We start from the raw sequence: 18,907 nt of genomic DNA, 5'->3' as shown, positions 1-18,907 counted from the left end.
GGACGTATATGTACGGGGATTGTTGTAGATACTTCGTGACGCCACCCACGGTGTGTGGTAATATGGAGTACCACCGCTGCGGTTGCGAGGCATCTGGGGCGATGGAAGGGCAGCTGGTTGTTTAACCCCTCCGTGGGTAGGGGTGGATGCCCCGGGGCTTGGCGTCCAGGACACGGGGACCTCTGTAGGCTGGAGGTGGCATGCTGGGCCGGACCGGGGAGTGTTGGTGTACTCACTGTTGAATAATTGCACACGAGTCTGTTGGTAAATCAAGGTGTCAGTGGCCGGCTGCCACGTCCGGGTGTACTCAGGTCCCGCACCCGGCTGGTGCACCGATGTCCCTTCCTCCGGCATTCTGTAATTTTTCCTCACTTCTGGACAACTCCGTATGGAACGGGGAAGTCCACTCCCGGTATGTTCTGGTTGGGAGACGTGACCGCGAAAACTGACCCTTGGGATCTCAGTGGGTGTTTGCGGATACCCTAACCCCCGCGGTGGGCTGCCGTTTTGCTACATCTGGGCTAACACTCTGGAACAACGTCTGGAACCTTGCTCCTGGCCTGGTTAATAAGAGAAGGGGCTTGCAACCGTCTTCTAACTAGGGTCCAGGTACCCCACCTGTGCACGGTTTCTGGACCGGATCTCCACGGTCAGTACCGGCGGGCTCCAACCCTGTCCCGATCCACTCTAGATCTCCCGCGACCATACTCCCGTCGCCTTTGGACACGGTCCACTGCTTGCCACCTAGCCTGTAGCCCAGGGCCACTACCCTGGCTACCCTGCACTAGGCGCAGCCTGACTCTCTCCTTCTCACTCCTCATCAACTCTGAGCTTGAACTTGAACTGCTCTTTTCCTGCCCCCGGATCCTGAAGACCCCTAGAGGGGCGCTCCCAATCCGCCTGGTCCCGCCCACTGGTGTGTTTCTCTTACCCTGAGGGGGGTGGCTAGGATTTTGTGGCTGATGGAACCTGGTGTGGGAAGGTGTTATGTGGGGTGTATTCTCCTCTGTGACCACCTGGCGGCGCCAGGGTGTCACATATGGAGAATAGGAGGGTGCACAGCATGGAGAATGAGGGGGAGGAATGGAAAATGTAGTAGGGAACAATGTGGACAATGGAGATACACAGCATGAAGAATGAGAGGGGGAATTTAAAATGATGAGCATGCTCAGTTTGTAAAATGGGGGGAGAATGCAAAGTGAGGGGGCGCAGTATGGAGAAGGGGTAGTCTGGGGGGGGAATATGGAGCAAGGTAACATGGGAGGGAGGGCACTGAATGGAGCAGGGTAGCATGGGAGGGGGGGCTTGGTATGGTGAAGAAGGTGGCACTGTTATTCTTGAGGGCACTATTTCAGTACGTACTGCAGAAGACCAGACAAGAAGGAATTCTTGGGAGACGCAAGACAATGTGTTGCTAAAAACAATGATATTTTAAAGACAAATGTGGGGAACTTTTGTTTCACAAAACCATGTTGATGATGCACATTGCCGCACTACCAAGACATTGGGGGAAGTTTAATATTGAAAAGGACGTGACAGATTCCCTTTTACATGTACTGAAAAAAATAAATATTTAATATGAAAAGGAGGACTTTTCTGAGCATCCTTGGTGCGGTCTAAGCACCGTTACAATGTAATATTTCAAAATGAATGCCAGTCCTTTGCCTTGGTTGAATGAGATTCGTTGGTAAGTGTGAGCACTGTAACATCAGATCTCCTGTCTGCACTTGCGCACCCAACACTGGAGGAGCACAGCCACATACTCCCAATGTCAGTCAGGGCCGTATTTGACACTAGGCAAAGGATTTCCAGTGCCTACGCGGGTTGCAGGGGCGGCACTTTTCGGCAGCAATTCTAGACCCGTCAACCCGTTTAAATTAAATTGTGTATGATTTTTGTAGGAGCTATGTCCCATATATATATAGTGCTGGGCTCCTGGGCTGAAATCCCACCAGGGACAACATCTGCAAGGAGTTTGTATGTTCTCCCCGTTTTTATGTGGGCTTCCTACGGGATCTCCGGTTTCCTCCCACACTCCAAAAACATACTCATATGGAACCTAGATTGTGAGCGATTAACAGCGCTATATAAATGAATAAATATTATTATTATATTAATATTATTATTATTATTATTATAAGTGTTTATGCAATTTAATTGGCATTTGGGTGACAGACTTTAAATGGGCTGAAAATCATTTCACCCGACAAATGAACATTTTGCTTGAGCATTTTTTATGTATAATGCACAATAATTCTGGGAAAATTGGTGGAGAATCTGTTCCTGAGACCCTCAACCACAGTTGAAAAGTTCTTCTAGTAGAGCGCACACAACACACAACATATTGCGGATGCAGATGAAAGTCATAAGGGTGCTTTACACACTGCGACATCGCTAACGATATATCGTCGGGGTCACGGTGTTTGTGACGCACATCCGGCGTCGTTACCGACATCGCAGCGTGTGACACCAAGGAGCAACGATCGCAAAAACGTCAAAAATCCTTGATCGTTGACACGTCGCTCCTTTTCATAATATCGTTGGTGGTGCATGCCGCTGGTTGTTCGTCGTTCCTACGGCATCACACATCATTATGTGTGACACCGCAGGAACGACGAACACCTCCTTACTTGCGTCCACCGGCAATGAGGAAGGAAGGAGGTGGGCAGCATGTTCCGGCCGCTCATCTCCGCCCCTCCTCTGCTATTGGGCGGCTGCTTAGTGACGTCGCTGTGACGCCAAACGAACCTCCCCCTTAAAGGAGAGATTGTTCGGTGTCTCCAGCGACGTCGCTAAGCAGGTATGTGCGTGTGACGCTGCCGTAGCGATATTGTTCGCTACGGCAGCAATCACCCCCATGTCGAAACAGCGACGTGGGTGGGTGCTATCGGGCACGACATCGCTAGCTATCGCTAGCGATGTCGCAACTTGTAAAGCACCCTATAGTCTTGTCTCCTAAGTTGTGCACTTCTAAGAGGTCTTTTGAGCAATCTATGGAGATATCAGGACCCAGACCCGAACCAATGTGCTAAGAATTAGTGGGTCTAAAACATAGAAGATATCTACCAAAGGTTAAGGTATTTTTGTAATGTTTAATAGTGCTACTGCCTGCACCTCACCAGTTCTGTGGTTCCTGTATGGTCCACAGTCTGATGATGGCTAGTAACAACTTTTAAGACCGCTTTACACACTGCGATCTTGCTAGCAAGATTGCTAGCGTGCGTACCCGCCCCCGTCGGTTGTGCGTCACGGGCAAATCGCTGCCCGTGGTGCACAACATCACTAGGAACAGTCACACGTACTTACCCGCCTAGCGACGTCACTGTAGCCGGCGAACCGCCTCCTTTCTAAGGGGGCGGTTCGTTCGGCGTCACAGCAACGTCACTAACCGGGCGACCAATAGAAGTGGAGGGGCGGAGATGAGCGGGACGTAACATCCCGCCCACCTCCTTCCTTCCTCTTTGCGTGCGGCCACAGGTACGATGTGGTTCCTTGTTCCTGCAGTGTCACACATAGCGATGTGTGCTGCTGCAGGAACGACGAACAACATCGTACCTGCAGCAGCAACGAGATTTGGGAATAGAGCAGCGTGTCAACGAGCAACGATATGGTGAGTATTATCGCTCATTAACGGTCGCTCCTGCGTGTCACACGCAACGACGTCGCTAACGAGGCCGAATGTGAGTCACGAATTCCGTGACCCCAACGACATCTCCTTAGCGATGTCCTTGCGTGTAAAGTGGCCTTTAGTATCCCCTTCCCATTGTTAAAGACATACTAGGAGCTACAGTTTCATGCCATACAATGATATGTTGGGCTGGCTTTGGTTCTGGTGATGTAATCTTGAATTCAGGTTGGTTCTAGTGATGTAAACATGTACAATGGTGGTTCTCGTGATGTAGTAGTGTATATATATAGCAATATTTAATTTATTAAACTTGATAGTAGATCATTATAGGTAGTGAGGGAGGATGAGGGTGTGCCACGTCCGGCGTGGCACACCCTCATCCTCCCTCACTACCTGTGCCCTTGATGTGATCGTGGAATAAATAGATTTCCTTTATCCTGACTTTCGGAGTGCGACCTATTCATCTCTACACTGTGGATTTATTATTATTTATTATTATAGCGCTATTTATTCCATGGCGCTTTACAAGTGAAAAGGGTATACGTAAAAAGCAAGTGCAACAATCATGAACAACTTTATTTCCAGATATTTACCGTATTTTTCGCTTTATAAGACGCACCGGAATATAAGACGCACCCCAAACTTAGACATAAAAAAGGTAAAAAAAAGAAAAATGGGGTCCGTCTTATACTCCGGTGTTCTCTTACCGGAGGGGGGCAGCAGTGGTGGTGAAGCGGGGTCACAGGAGGCACAGGTTGTGCTGGCAGGCGCGGCAGGTCAGTGGCAGCGGGGTCCGTGGTTGCAGGTGCCGTGGTTGCAGGCGCGGTGGCGTCCGCGGTGGCAGGATCCGTGGGGTCCGTGGTGGCGGCAGCAGCCGTGGCGTGTGAGCCGTGCAGCAGGCCGGTGCAGTGAGTGTCCGCGGTCCCGGTTCAGTGGTGGCAGCGGCGGCGGCAACTGCTCAGTGGTGGCAGCGGCAGGGACTGCTCAGTGGTGGCAGCGGCAGGGACTGCTCAGTGGTGGCGTGTGTCCGCGGTCCCGGTTCAGTGGTGGCAGCGGCGGCGGCGGCTCAGTGGTGGGAGCGGCGGCAACTGCTCAGTGGTGGCAGCGGCAGGGACTGCTCAGTGGTGGCGTGTGTCCGCGGTCCCGGTTCAGTGGTGGCAGCGGCGGCTCAGTAGTGGGAGCGGCGGCGACGGCTCAGTGGTGGAGTGTGTCCGCGGTCCCGATTCAAGTAATGGCGCCCGGAGCGACGCATGCGCAGATGGAGCTCTCATCCAAGGGCTCCATCTGCGCACGCGCTGACTCCCGGAGCAGCGCGTGCGCAGATGGAGCTCTCATCCAAGAGCTCCACCGGCGCCATCATTTGAAAGTGGGACCGCGGACAACTGGTAAGCTGCACAGCCGCCCGCCCCGCATGCACAGAGTGGCAGCCAGCAGGCTGCCCGCCCACCCCGCGTACAAGCCGCCGGGTACCTGTGCTTGCGTGCGGTGGCAGCCGGGTACCCATGGCTGTGTGCGGGCGGCAGATGGGTGACTGTGTGAGGGCGGCAGCCGAGTACCTGCACGGGCACCCGACTGCCGCTCGCACACAGCACCCGGCTGCCGCCCGCACACAGCCATGGGTACCCGTCTGCCACCGCATGCAAGCACAGGTACCTGGCTGCCGACCCCACACAGCACCCGCTGCCGCCCGTACACAGCCACGGGTACCCGGCTGCCGCTGCATGCAAGTACAGGTACCCGGGCGCTTGCATGCAGCCACAGGCACCCGCCCGATCGCCTCAGACAGGACCCCCCCCCCCCCCGCTACCGCTTTATAAGACGCACCCCCCATTTTCCTCCCAAAATTTGGGGAGGAAAAGTGCGTCTTATAAAGCGAAAAATACGGTACTCACTTTTCTTGTGCTTACTGTAGGCATTTAAAATTATATTTTCCAATAAAATGTTTATATCTTTTGAATGTTTTTGCTCTTTTGAACAAAATGAGTACATGTGATCTGTCCTACTAGTGTTTTTACCACTAATACATGAAGGCATACGGGCAGGGCTTTAAAGGGTACTACTCCCAAAGTGAAAAAGATATAGAGAAATTTGTCATTTTATACTAACAAGTAAAATACTACACAGACAATCAGAATGGAAATATAATAAACATTTAGGTTTAGAGCAAAAGGAGAGAGTATATGATAAAAAAGAAAACCATTTTCAGTTGGACATATAGGGAAATGACCTGCTGATTTTGTGTAGTCCTAGTTATTACAGGTGCTAGATGAATGGAGTCCAGATCTAGTGTAAAGGGATGCAGAAGCATGTACACGTCACCATCTGCTGGCTGAAAACAGTAAAGCAAGAACAATTGCTGGGAATTTGGAAAAAGGAACCAAAGAGTGATGTACACGTATCCCCGGGGAAGTTAAGAGAGGAGATGCCAGCTCAGGTGCCAGTTGTGTTGCAGCTGCTAAATATAAAAGATCTGGCCGGCCAAGAGGAGAGGAGTTGGTTCCAGAATCTGGTTCCAGTAAGGTCATTGCAGTGGGCGTACAGCCTTTTTGCCACAAAAGGGTCCTACAGCTGTGTCAGATCCCAGCTTATTTATTTATATATATTTTTTTTATGGGATGTACATAATTAACCATTCGGTCCAAGTATCGTGGGTATGAATGCTCAATTGCAAGAGAAGATTTGGGCGGGATCACTGTACGCCACTTTATCCCTCCCACTATCATGATGACAACTTCAATTGCTAGCCTAAACATTAACCTGGTTATTGTATTTGGTATGTATCGCCTACCAACATGTGGCTAATTTTCATTAACTGTACACTGGCTGTATCAGTTTTAGCAACACCATTACTATGATGCTTTGTGAGCTTCTAGTGATCAATCAAAGAATACAGATCTTACGCCCCTCCCTCTTTGACACTGCTATATTCCTATGTCTCTACTGGAGTTGAACCCGAACCTGAGCCCAGCCTCCGAACCCCATATAAGTCTAGGTGGACCCAAACCTGAGTGCTGTAAAATGGTGTTAGTAAGGGCTAGAGAGCTGCAAAAGGATGCAAAATGGGGGTTAAAGCAGGACAATTATACTTACCGAGTCTTTGCATGGCTGTCACATGGCTTCCGGATCCGCTCATTAACTGTCATGAATATTCACTGCTTCCCCCCCAACCTTTGTGACAGTGTCTGCGATTGATTGCCCTCACCATAGCTGTCAAAGTCCCGAAGTGGAGTGTAAAAATATAAAAATAATTTGAAAAAAATTGCATGAGGTCCCTGTATTTTGATACCCAGCACAGATAAAGTAGACAGTTAGAGGCTGCAGCCCTCAGCTGTGTGCATTATCTTGGCTGTTTATTAAATACGAGGGACCCCATGTGGCCTTTTTAAAATGATTTAAATAAATAATTTAAAACAACGCCATGCATTCCCCTCAATTTTGATACCCAGACCAGATATAGCAGACAGCTGAGGGCTAGTATTCTCAGGCTGGGGAGGTCTATGATTGTTGGGCTCTCCCCAGCATAAAAATAGCAGCCTGCAGATGCCCCAGAATTGACACATCCATTCAATGCACTAATCCTGGCACTTTACCCAGCTCATCCCAATTGCCCTGGTGTGGTTGCAATCGGGGTAATATAAGAGGTTAATAGCAGCTGTGATTTGTCAGAAAATCACAGCTGACATCAAGCCCGAGGTTAGTAGTAGGGAGGGGTCTATGAAACCCTCTGTGAGGTAGCGCGGTCGGCTGCGCAGCAGAAGACACGGGATCCAGGCATATAGGTTCACAGCACACGGTGTTTAATGTCCAAACAAAAATCCACAGCAATATACATGTCTCTCCAGCAGAGACTCAGGGAGTTGTGATCACTCCCTCACACCCGGCACACCTGCCCCTCGTTCCTGTTTCCATTTAACCCTTCCTTCAGCCTGTAGGGAAACAGCATTAACCCTAGAGTGGATTTACTTTCTATCATGGAGTGAGCACAACCGGGGCGAGACATACCGGCCGTCATAGATAACCCCGGTCACAGTCTCACATACCCCCCCCCTCAGTTCAAGCGTGCGGGGTTGAACTCCCGCCATCAAACACGGGCCGCGGGACAAGGCATCGGCGTTGACCTGCAACCTACCGGCCCGGTGTTCAACCGTAAACCGGAAGTTCTGCAGAGAAAGGAACCACCGGGTAACCCGGGCATTCCGTTCCTTGGCGGACCTCATCCAGACCAGCGGAGAGTGATCAGTCACCAAGCGAAACTGCCGTCCCAGCAGGTAATAGCGTAGGGACTCCAAGGCCCATTTAATCGCCAGGCACTCCTTCTCCACTACGCTATAATTCCGCTCGGGAGGGGTGAGCTTCCTACTCAAGAAGGTGACGGGGTGTTCCTCCCCCTGAACCACCTGAGACAGCACTGCCCCCAGGCCGACCTCAGAGGCGTCAGTCTGTACTATGAACTCCTTCCGGAAATCAGGGTTGACCAGAACGGGTTGTCCGCACAGGACCCCCTTCAGGGCCCGGAAGGAGTCCTCGGCCTGCGGAGTCCAGCGCACCATGACGGACTTCTTGCCTTTGAGAAGGTCCGTCAAGGGGGCTGATAGTCCCGCAAAATCTCTTACAAACCTCCTGTAGTACCCCACGATACCCAGGAAGGCCCTAACCTGCTTTGTGGTCAGGGGTCTAGGCCACTTCTGGATCGCCTCAACCTTGTTAATTTGGGGCTTTATCACTCCTTGGCCTATCACGTAGCCCAAGTAGCGGGCTTCCGTGAGTCCCAACGCACATTTCTTGGGATTGGCTGTCAATCCGGCTGTTCGAAGCGCGTCCACCACCGCTTGTACCTGTTCCAAGTGGGTCTGCCAATCGGGGCTGTAAATAATGATGTCATCAAGGTACGCTGATGCATACGCCTGGTGGGGTTCCAGCACTAAGTCCATCAACCTCTGGAACGTGGCCGGAGCGCCATGTAACCCAAAAGGCAAGACAACATAGTGGAAGAGACCCTCCGGCGTAACAAAAGCGGTTTTCTCCTTGGCGGACTCCGTCAGTGGCACCTGCCAGTACCCCTTGGTCAGGTCGAGCGTGGTAAAAAATCGCGCCTGTCCCAGCCTATCAATCAGCTCATCCACCCGGGGCATGGGGTAGAGATCGAACTTGGATATTTCGTTCAATCTCCGGAAGTCATTGCAGAACCTTAAGGAGCCATCGGGTTTTGGTATTAGGACAATGGGACTAGCCCATTCACTCCGGGATTTTTCGATGACCCCCAGGCGTAGCATTGTCTTCACTTCTTCTGATATGGCTTGTCTTCGAGCCTCCGGCACGCGGTATGACTTCAGGCGTACCTTCAGGTGGGGCTCGGTGACAATGTCATGTCGTATCAGACTGGTCCTACCCGGCAACTCGGAGGAGACATCGGGGTTCTGCTGAACCAGCCGTCTGGCCTCTCGCCTCTGTTGCTTGGTGAGGGCTTCTCCGATCCTTACTTCCGGTTCGTCCTCTCCGGAGGTCGCTGAAGCCGGGAGTGAACGACCCGAAGAGGAGGGAGATGGGGGAAACTCAACCATCAGGCTTTCCCGTTCCTGCCACGGTTTTAATAGGTTGACATGGTATATTTGTTCAGGTTTCCGCCTACCGGGCTGCAATACTTTATAGTTGACCACCCCGACTTTTTCCTTTATCTCGTAGGGGCCTTGCCACTGAGCCAGGAATTTACTCTCCGCCGTGGGGATTAATACCAACACCCGATCCCCGGGTTTAAAGGTCCGCACGGTGGCTTGTCTATTATAGCGGCCGCTTTGCGCGGCCTGAGCCTCCTGTAAATGCTCCTTCACAATTGGCATGACCGCGCTTATGCGGTTCTGCATTCCTAAAATGTGTTCAATCACACTTTTATGGGGGGTGGGCTCTTGCTCCCATGTTTCCTTTGCCAGGTCCAACAATCCCCGGGGATGTCGCCCGTATAACAATTCAAAAGGCGAAAACCCCGTGGATGCCTGTGGCACCTCTCGGATGGCAAACATCAAATAGGGAAGCATCATATCCCAGTCCTTCCCGTCTTTGGAGATCACCCTTTTTAGCATGGTTTTCAGGGTTTTATTGAATCGTTCTACTAACCCATCCGTCTGAGGATGATACACAGACGTACGCAACTGCTTGATCTGGAGTAGCCGGCATAGTTCTTTGGTCACTTTAGACATGAATGGGGTCCCCTGATCCGTAAGGATCTCCTTGGGCAACCCCACCCGGCAGAACACAGAAAACAACTCCCGAGCTATAAGCTTCGCCGCAGTATGTCTGAGAGGTATCGCCTCTGGATACCGGGTGGCATAGTCAACGATCACTAGGATGTGTTGGTGCCCTCGAGCAGACTTTACGAGGGGCCCCACCAGATCCATCCCTATCCGTTCAAAAGGGACTTCTATAATGGGTAACGGCACCAACGGACTGCGAAAGTGGACCAGTGGTGCGGTAAGCTGACACTCCGGGCAGGTTTCGCAGAACCGTTTTACCTCCCCAAAGACCCCGGGCCAATAGAACCTTTGCAATATTCGCTCCTGCGTTTTCTTGACCCCTAGGTGGCCACTCATCAGATGTTTATGAGCCAAGTCGAGGACCCGCCGGCGATACGGCTGGGGCACCGGGCAGCTGGGCCACCCCGTCAATTACTAACACCCTATTCCGGGCATGTATTAACGTAGGGTCCTGGAGTTGGGCTGTCCCAAACGCATCCGGGGATGCCTCCAAGTCCGGGATGGGCTCGACCGTCTCAGCCTCTCCTGCCAATACCTCTAGGGGCGACCTATCGGGTTCACATTCTGTCCCTATCATGGGGACCCCTACGGCAGGTGTCCCGGATTCAGGATTGTAGGGCTCAGGCCCCGGACTGACCAATATCGGAGGGGACCTAGGGGTTCCCTTCCATAAAGTCCAAAAATAGGGCAGATCCCGTCCTAGGATCACGTCATAAGGAAGAGTGTTAAGCAGTCCCACCTCATGTTGCACCTGACCGCAAGGTGCTGTGATGGTGACAATCCCCGTGGGATAGTCTCGGCGGTCCCCATGTATGCAAACCACCCCCACGGTACGTCCTGTGGCCTTTACTTTAGCCCTCAAGGTGGATCGCACAAGGGTCACTAAGCTTCCGGAATCCAACAATCCTGTAACCGGACATCCATTCACCTGTATTTGGCACAAGTGGGGCTCAGTCTCTGGGGGAACCAGGTCAGCGGTACACACCACCTGAGCATACATTGAACCCCGCCGGGTAACCCCACAATCCATGGGCTCCGTGGTCAGGGGACACTGGGCTTCCATATGTCCCACCCGCTGGCACCGCCAACATCTAATAGGGAAGGAAACCCCCTTGACAAGTTGTCGTTTAGGGTACATGGCCTTCCGGACCTCAGGAACGGCGGGCGCGGCCTCAGCCAGGATGGTAGCGGACTCCTGTACCGGTGTTGGCGGTGGGTCCTTGGCCCTAGGCTTGGAGGGGCCGGACCGACGGGCGGTACGCAAAGTCTCAGTGTCCCGTATCAAGTCCTGCGTAGCCACATGCCGCTCTACCAGGGACACTAATTGGTCCAGGGTACTCGGGTCACCCAGTCCTACCCACCGTTGAACGGTGACGGGTAAAGTGCGCACAAAACGATCCACTACTACCCTTTCCACCATTTGCGCCGGGCTCAGAGTGTCAGGCTGCAACCACTTTTTTACAAGATGTAATAAGTCATAGGCCTGGGAGCGTACGGGTTTGGCTTCCTCATAGAACCACTGATTTACCCGCTGAGCCCGTACATAGGTATTCACCCCCAACCGAGCCAGTATTTCGGCTTTCAGGGTCACATAGTCAATGGCGTCCTCGGTACCGAGGTCCAGGTACGCTTTTTGGGGTTCCCCCGTCAGATAGGGCGACAATACCTCAGCCCACTGGGGGGTCGGCAGCTTTTCCCGCTCGGCCACCCGCTCAAACACTGCCAGGAACGCTTCCACATCATCCCCCGGGGTCATCTTTTGCAACGCTTGTCTCACCGCTTTCCGGACGCTGCCGTCGTCACCCGGTCCCGGGGTTGTTGCTGCCGGTCCGGCACGGATTGACTTGGCCAGGAGAACCATCTGTTCTTGGTGCCTTTTTTCCTGCAATTTCAAGGATTGCTGGTGCTGTTGCTGCTGTTGCTCCAACGTCCGGAGCAGGTGGGTATTCACCTGTTGTTGCTGTGCATTAGCCTCTTGTTGTTGTGCATTAGCCTGCTGCTGCTGTGCATTAGCCTGAGCCAAATGCCTTAGTATGTCCTCCATGGCGTCGCTGGGTTTGGGCCGTAGTATAGCTGCTTGAATCCAGGACATGTGCTACCGGATCACCAGAAAAGGAAGTACACCTCACCGGGCTGGCATGCCCGCCGATTCTCCACCATATGTGAGGTAGCGCGGTCGGCTGCGCAGCAGAAGACACGGGATCCAGGCATATAGGTTCACAGCACACGGTGTTTAATGTCCAAACAAAAATCCACAGCAATATACATGTCTCTCCAGCAGAGACTCAGGGAGTTGTGATCACTCCCTCACACCCGGCACACCTGCCCCTCGTTCCTGTTTCCATTTAACCCTTCCTTCAGCCTGTAGGGAAACAGCATTAACCCTAGAGTGGATTTACTTTCTATCATGGAGTGAGCACAACCGGGGCGAGACATACCGGCCGTCATAGATAACCCCGGTCACAGTCTCACACCTCCCATTACTAATCGTATAAATAAAAAGACAAACAATACAGAGAAAATTCCTTTATTTTTAAAAAAAGCAAAAAACCATCCTCTTTCACTAATTTATTAACCCCCCCCATACACCCCTGCAGATTTGATGTAATCCAAACCACAACGTCCCACGACGATCCCAGCTCTTCTACATCTGAGGCCGCAGTGCGCGGTTACATTAGAAAATGTGACCGAGCATTGCGGCATCAGGGACACACTGACTGAGCTGCAGCTATGACGTCAGATACTTCACCTGAGGTCAGAGCTGGCAGTTCCCACGTTACCCCAACTGTGACCTCAGGAGAACTATCTATGACACAGACTGACTGAGCCACAGCTGTGAGTGGCATTGTCAGTGAGTTCACCTGAGGTCACAGCTAGCATATCCCACGATACCCCAGCTGTGACCTCAGGTGAACTAAGGTAAGGTGAACTCATTGAACTCAAATCCGGCATTGAGTTCAATAGTCCTGGATTACCGAATGATTGACTTCAATAGTGCTGAATTACCTGATTAACCAGCACCATTGAACTGCATAATCTGGTAATCCGGCAGCATTGAACTAAATGCCGGATTACGGGAAGGCACACTTCTTTTTTTACACATTTTTGTGCCAGGAGATACATTTCCTGGCAGAATAACATGTCAAAAATGCATACGCATTCGTCTGTGCAAGATAGGTGGTTTCCAGACACATGTACAGCCAGGTAGAGACAGCCATACCCATCTCCATTCTTCACCTGGATGTCAGGACAACCACCTCTAGGGGAGTAAGCTGGCGATGAGGGGATCAAGGGACCCCTCTTCTAGTAGTTGAGGGTCTCAGATGTGGGATATATTGTGAATGTAATTTTTGTGTGTACAAAGAAAAATAAAAATTATATTTTAAGCTGTATTTGAACTGTGTTATTTTGTGTTTTGTAGATTTTCTCTTTTATTGTGTGTGGATCCATTATGTCAGGAGGATTCCAAAATTTGCCCGCCTCTTCTGAACTAAATTGTATCTTCAATGAAAATCCTGCAGCTTGTGGATATGCAATTGGTCTTGGCATTGTAGCAGGACTATTATGTTTGTTGTTTTTGCTAGGCAATTGCTTTGGTCTATACATCTATAGTCCTCTTTTGCATAAAATAATCTGCATTGCTGAATTTGTATGCTCTGGTAAGTACCGTTGCTGTTGTCCTAAGTAATATTTTTTTTTCTTCTTTTATTTAAGTCCTACATATGGTTCCAGAGATATTGTATGGCTCCTTTCTATTTGGTGCTGCGTTTTATAGTACTTACCAAGGAGGTCTGGCTCATATTGAAGCAATGCAGCCCCTGTAACATTGGTTTCACACATCGTCATTTCATAGTCCACATATGACTAAAGGCCGCATTACACGCTGCGACATCGCTCAAGCAATCTCGCTGGGGTCACGGAATTTGTGACGCACATCCGGTCGCTTTAGCGATGTCTTTGCGTGTGACACCTATGAGCGATTTTGAATCGTCGCAAAAACGGTCAAAATTGTTCATCAATGACATGCCCCCCCTATTCTCAAATATTGCTGCTGCTGCAGCTGGCGATGTAGTTCCTCGTTGCTGCGGCAGCACAGATCGCTATGTGTGACGCCGCAGGAACGAGTAACCTCACCTTACCTGCGGCTGCTGGCAATGCGGAAGGAAGAAGGTGGGCGGGATGTTACGTCCCGCTCATCTCCGCCCCTCCTTTTCTATGGGCGGCGGTTCAGTGACGCTACTGTGACGTCGCTGTGACGCTAAATGAACAGCCCCCTTAGAAAGGAGGCGGTTCACCGGTCACAGCGACGTCGCTAGGCAGGTAAGTAGTGTGACGGGTCTGAGCGATGTTGTCCGCCACAGGCAGCGATTTGCGCGTGTCGCACAACAGATGGGGGCGGGTACGCACGCTAGCGATATTGGTCACGATATCGCAGCGTGTAAAGCAGGCTTAAGACTATGTCCACACTTTGCGTTTTTACCTGCGTTTCAGCATGAACTGCAATGTTTTCATGCCAAAATGTCTGCGTTCTGCTTTTCAAGCAAAGTCAATGGGACATTGAGCTTTCTTGTGCGCACTTTGCTTCTCTAAACGCTCTGTTTAATTTGCATAATTTTGGGCAAAAACTCGGTGTTCAAAGAAGCATCATGTCAATTATTTTTGCCATTTTGGCTGCGTTTTGATATCAGTGAAGTCAATGAGAAAAGTCAGAACACATCAAATCTAAAAATTCTAGCATTTTACATGCTTTTTGGATGCTGAAAACAGACATTTTTGCCTTTGAAAACGCATGTTCTTTGAACTTAATATTAATTGAATGATATGTCCCTTTACACACACACATAGTCCGTCAATTAAAAGATTGAAATTCCATCTTTTTTTTGTTAATTTTAACATAATAACAAATAGTTATTATTATATTAAAATTAGCCAATTTTTGTCTAATTTAAATCATGATATTTGTTATCATTTTTTTAATAGTGTTTGTATATTTAAACTTTATTAACCAGTGTCTTTTTAATCAAAACGCATCTGACTAAAAGCAACCAAAAAGCATGTAAAAAGCTGACAATACGCGGTCAAAACGCATGCGTATTTACTGCGTTTTAGCGATCTGACCAAACTTTGGCAAAGACAATTTCAATTTCAGCCAGCTTAATCAAAATTGGTGAGACCAGCCTTGATGACCCTCACTCGTCTAATTCGTCAATCATTTTTCCATACCTTTCCAGATGTCTGCAAGTAGTTAGCAAATGGGATCTTCATTATTTCTTTGAGAAAAGACATCAACATGTGACAAGTGGTGATGTACCCCCTTGAAATGCGGACTTGTGAAGCCAACCTATCTCTGTGGGGGTACATCACCACTTGTCACATGTTGATGTCTTTTCTCAAAGAAATAATGAAGATCCCATTTGCTAACTACTTGCAGACATCTGGAAATGATACACAAAGGCACCAATTCATCAAAGTGTTAATGACAAAAAAGATTTTGCGACTTTTGGCATTTTCTCATACATTTCAGCCAGCTTAATCAAAATTGGTGGGACCAGGCCTTGATGACCCTCACTCGTCTAATTCATGATGACCTGTGCCGAACCTTAAGCCATCTAAGGCATCTATGACTCCATTATGAGCAATTAAAGAATGTACGTCTGGAACACCAATGGTGTGAACAAGGTGCAAGACTCAAAAATATACAACTAAACAATAGGATAAAGAGTTGCACACCAGTCACAATGTATAGGGGAATAATGAAAAGCAGAGCTGCTATGGGTATGGTAGACTGAAAAATACAATGGACTATCTGAAAAAAGTGAAAAACATGAAAATGGTATATGCATTACTGCTATGAATAATAGGAATATAAGAGCTGTTTAGCCATTGTATTGATCAATGCAAAGGAGCCCCAAAACCAAACGCCAAGGTAATCTCTATTTTTGGGGTCCCTAACCTATGTGTGACCTCACCTGCAGTTAAAAACTTGCTCTGTATGGGAAGCAAAGGACCAAGCTATATATGTGAAATAAGACACATGGCTATGGGTGGGGCCGGGTTCTCAGACAGAAAATGCATACTAATTAAAGAATGTACTTCTGGAACACCATGGTGTGAACAAGGTGCAAGACTCAAAAATATAAACTAAACAATAGGATAAAGAGTTGCACACCAGTCACAATGTATAGGGAAATAATGAAAAGCAAAACTGCTATGGAAATGCTAGACTAAAAAATACAATGGACTATCTGAAAAAGTGAAAAACATGAAAATGGTATGTGCATAACTGCTATGAATAATAGGAATGTTTTGTCCATTATGAGCAATGTCTGATGAATGTGAGCCTATGTATATTGAAAAATTGTATAAAGTGTAACTAATCCTTCAGCAATTAGTTTTATATATTGCAGACAATTACAGTGTCTGCAACATTAACCCTTTCACAGCCGATGACATACGCCATTCATCATGGTTGTGAACGGGTTCCCGACCTATGACGTACAGGGTATTGTCATGGCTTTCATGCACCACCCAGACTGAAGTGATGCATGAAGGTGCCTGCTGTTTATGTCAGCAGGGCATGGGACTCTTCGTCACAGGCAGTTTCGCCAGCCCCCCGCAACTATGATTGCTGTGATTGGCTCTTCAATCCTGAACAGCCAATCACAGTGATTTCAATGTTTCAAGCAATATACATAGTCCAGCTATGATCGATGCTATAACAGCACTGATCATAGGCTGGTGCCTAGCAACATTGGTGTCACCACTAACCTATTCTCCAACCCCCCCCCCATGTCACCGAGTGCTGATCAGGATTTGATCGCTCTTTTTTTTACAGTTTTTTCTTTTGCACCACCTCCGTGTGTTCTGCAGTTGCCAAGTGCTGATCAGTGACACACATCACCAATCGTTGTCCATGCTCGATTTTGGCCATGACTTTATTTTATCCTGTCAGTTTTTTTCTTCCCCCTTTTGCACCACATCCTTGTGTGCGTCCTGCAGCCGCTGAGCTACTGGTCATACTGAGCTACTGATCTTTTTTTCCTTATTGTTATTTTTTGTTATTTATTAACTATGTTATGTAACGTAACTCTGGCTTAAGGGCATAAAACGTTGAAAATTGTGACATTTTCAAACTTTTCATCAAATTTCCAATATTTTCTCAAATAAATGCAAAAAATATTGTCTTAAATTTACCACTGAGGCCTAAGACACACGGCGAGAAAAACGGTGCGAGTGGAGTGCGATAAAACATTGCATTCCACTCGGAACAATATTAGCCTGTGGTCAGCGTACATGAGCAATTATTTCCTCAGCCCTAATCGGACCGAGAAAACAATCGCAGCATGCTGCAACTGTAATGCGAGACTCTTTCTCTCGCACCCATTCAAGTCTATGGGGTGAGGGAAAGATCGCACTGCACTCGCGGTACACCGGTGTACCGCGAGTGCAGGGCGAGAATGGCAATAGCCAGCTACGGAGGAGAGAGGGAGATAAATCCCTCCCTCCCCTCCGCAGCGCCGGCCCTCCCGTCCTCAGTGCCAGCCCGCCCCCTGCAGCTGAGGTCCGCTTGCACAGTCAGACCTTAGTCGCAGGGATACTAGCATGACACTCAGCTCTGCTGTACTGCCAGCGTGAGCCGCCCAGTGTCATGCGATGGGATCGCAGTAATCCCCGCGTGGCCCCGGCCTAACATGAAGTACAATATGTCATGAAAAAACAATCTCAGAATCACTGGGATCTGTTATTATTATTAACTCATAAAGGGACACTGGTCAGAATTGAAAAAAATGGCCTGGACAGGAAGGGGAAAACAGGCTGGGGGTGAAGGGGTTAAAAATCTTCTGAAGTTTAGTTACCCTTTAACTTTTCATTCTGCAAATACAATCTTATTTGCAGAAATACGAAAACCTTGGTTGCATTTCATATCATGGTTAAAATGTTATTTGAATATTGTAAAAAGTATGAATAATATATTGTTACTGTAACTATTGTCTTTATTCATAAAAATATCCTATTACTAGTGCCTTGTGCTGCGCTTTGGATTATTGAATTTTGTTTCCTGGCACATCAGTGGGCTATGTCAGCACCTGAAATCTATCCACTGGGAGCTCGAAGTGGCCAAACTGCTATTGTCTTCTCCTTTTTCTCTATTTTTTGCTGGGTAAGTCACTTTTATTATATACACAAAAAGTTACCATGTAAGGCCCTGTGCACACTGGAAAATGGAATTTTCTTAAGAAAATTCCGGACCCTCTGAAAGAATACCGCACCTGCGGTCAAAAAACGCAGGAAACCGTACCTGAAAACCGCATGCGGTTTTACCGCGATTTGCCATGGTTTTGCCCCGGTATTGCCACGGTTTTTCCATGGGTTGTTCCCTGCGGTTTTTGACCATTATATATGGCAAAAACCACAGGTACCTGCGGAAAAGAAGTGACATGCAATTCTTTTTGCTGCAGAAAACATGCAGCAAAACCTGTTGGTGAAAAAAAACGCAGTGTGCGCACAGCATTTTATTTTGCCATAGGTTTTGCTGGGGAAGGACTGCAGCAAGGTTATAAACATTTTCTGCAGCAAAACTATGGCAAAACCACAGTAAAAACTGCAGTGTGCACACAGGGCCTTAAAGGGAACCTGTCATGTCGTTTTTTATGTTAAACCGTCCCCAATATGTAATGTGCATCACTAACATGAGTTAAAAAAAATCCATGTATGTATCTTAAAAAAAAAAAGACTTTATATGCTTAGGTGAATGCAGTAAATATCTTAGGTTTCAGTTATAGTGGTGATCCTCCAGGACCTGTGCTGATGTCACGGTCATGTGACCGTAATGGCCGGAGCTCAGCAGTAAGCAATGCTGAAGGACCTGTGGTGCAATCAATTACAAAGCTGGGGGCGTGAGTAAGTTATAAAAAACAATGATGCCTGAATTTGAGTGATGTGACTGATCCCAGCAAAAGCTCCACCCCTATGACTGAAAACTGAGGTCTGTACTGCATTCACCTAAGCATATGAAGTCTTTTTTTTAAGA

The 18,907-nt window shown here is 48.8% G+C and overlaps 1 protein-coding gene across 4 annotated transcripts in view; it reads left to right on the top strand.

The window, feature by feature from the left end:
* The window catches only part of LOC142256647 (synaptogyrin-4-like), a 59,439-nt gene that overhangs the window by 19,428 nt on the left and 21,104 nt on the right, over positions 1-18,907 (top strand). For all 4 annotated transcript variants that reach the window (XM_075328451.1, XM_075328450.1, XM_075328452.1 and 1 more), the window contains exons 3-4: positions 13,298-13,535; positions 17,898-18,037. In XM_075328451.1, coding sequence (XP_075184566.1) covers positions 13,298-13,535; positions 17,898-18,037 — 378 coding nt within the window. The remainder of the gene's footprint in view (positions 1-13,297; positions 13,536-17,897; positions 18,038-18,907) is intronic.

The sequence above is a fragment of the Anomaloglossus baeobatrachus genome, chromosome 11, assembly GCF_048569485.1.
Source record: "Anomaloglossus baeobatrachus isolate aAnoBae1 chromosome 11, aAnoBae1.hap1, whole genome shotgun sequence".
NCBI lineage: Eukaryota > Metazoa > Chordata > Amphibia > Anura > Aromobatidae > Anomaloglossus > Anomaloglossus baeobatrachus.
Note: the sequence above shows the minus strand (reverse complement) of the source record. Positions and strands in the feature narration are given on the sequence as shown.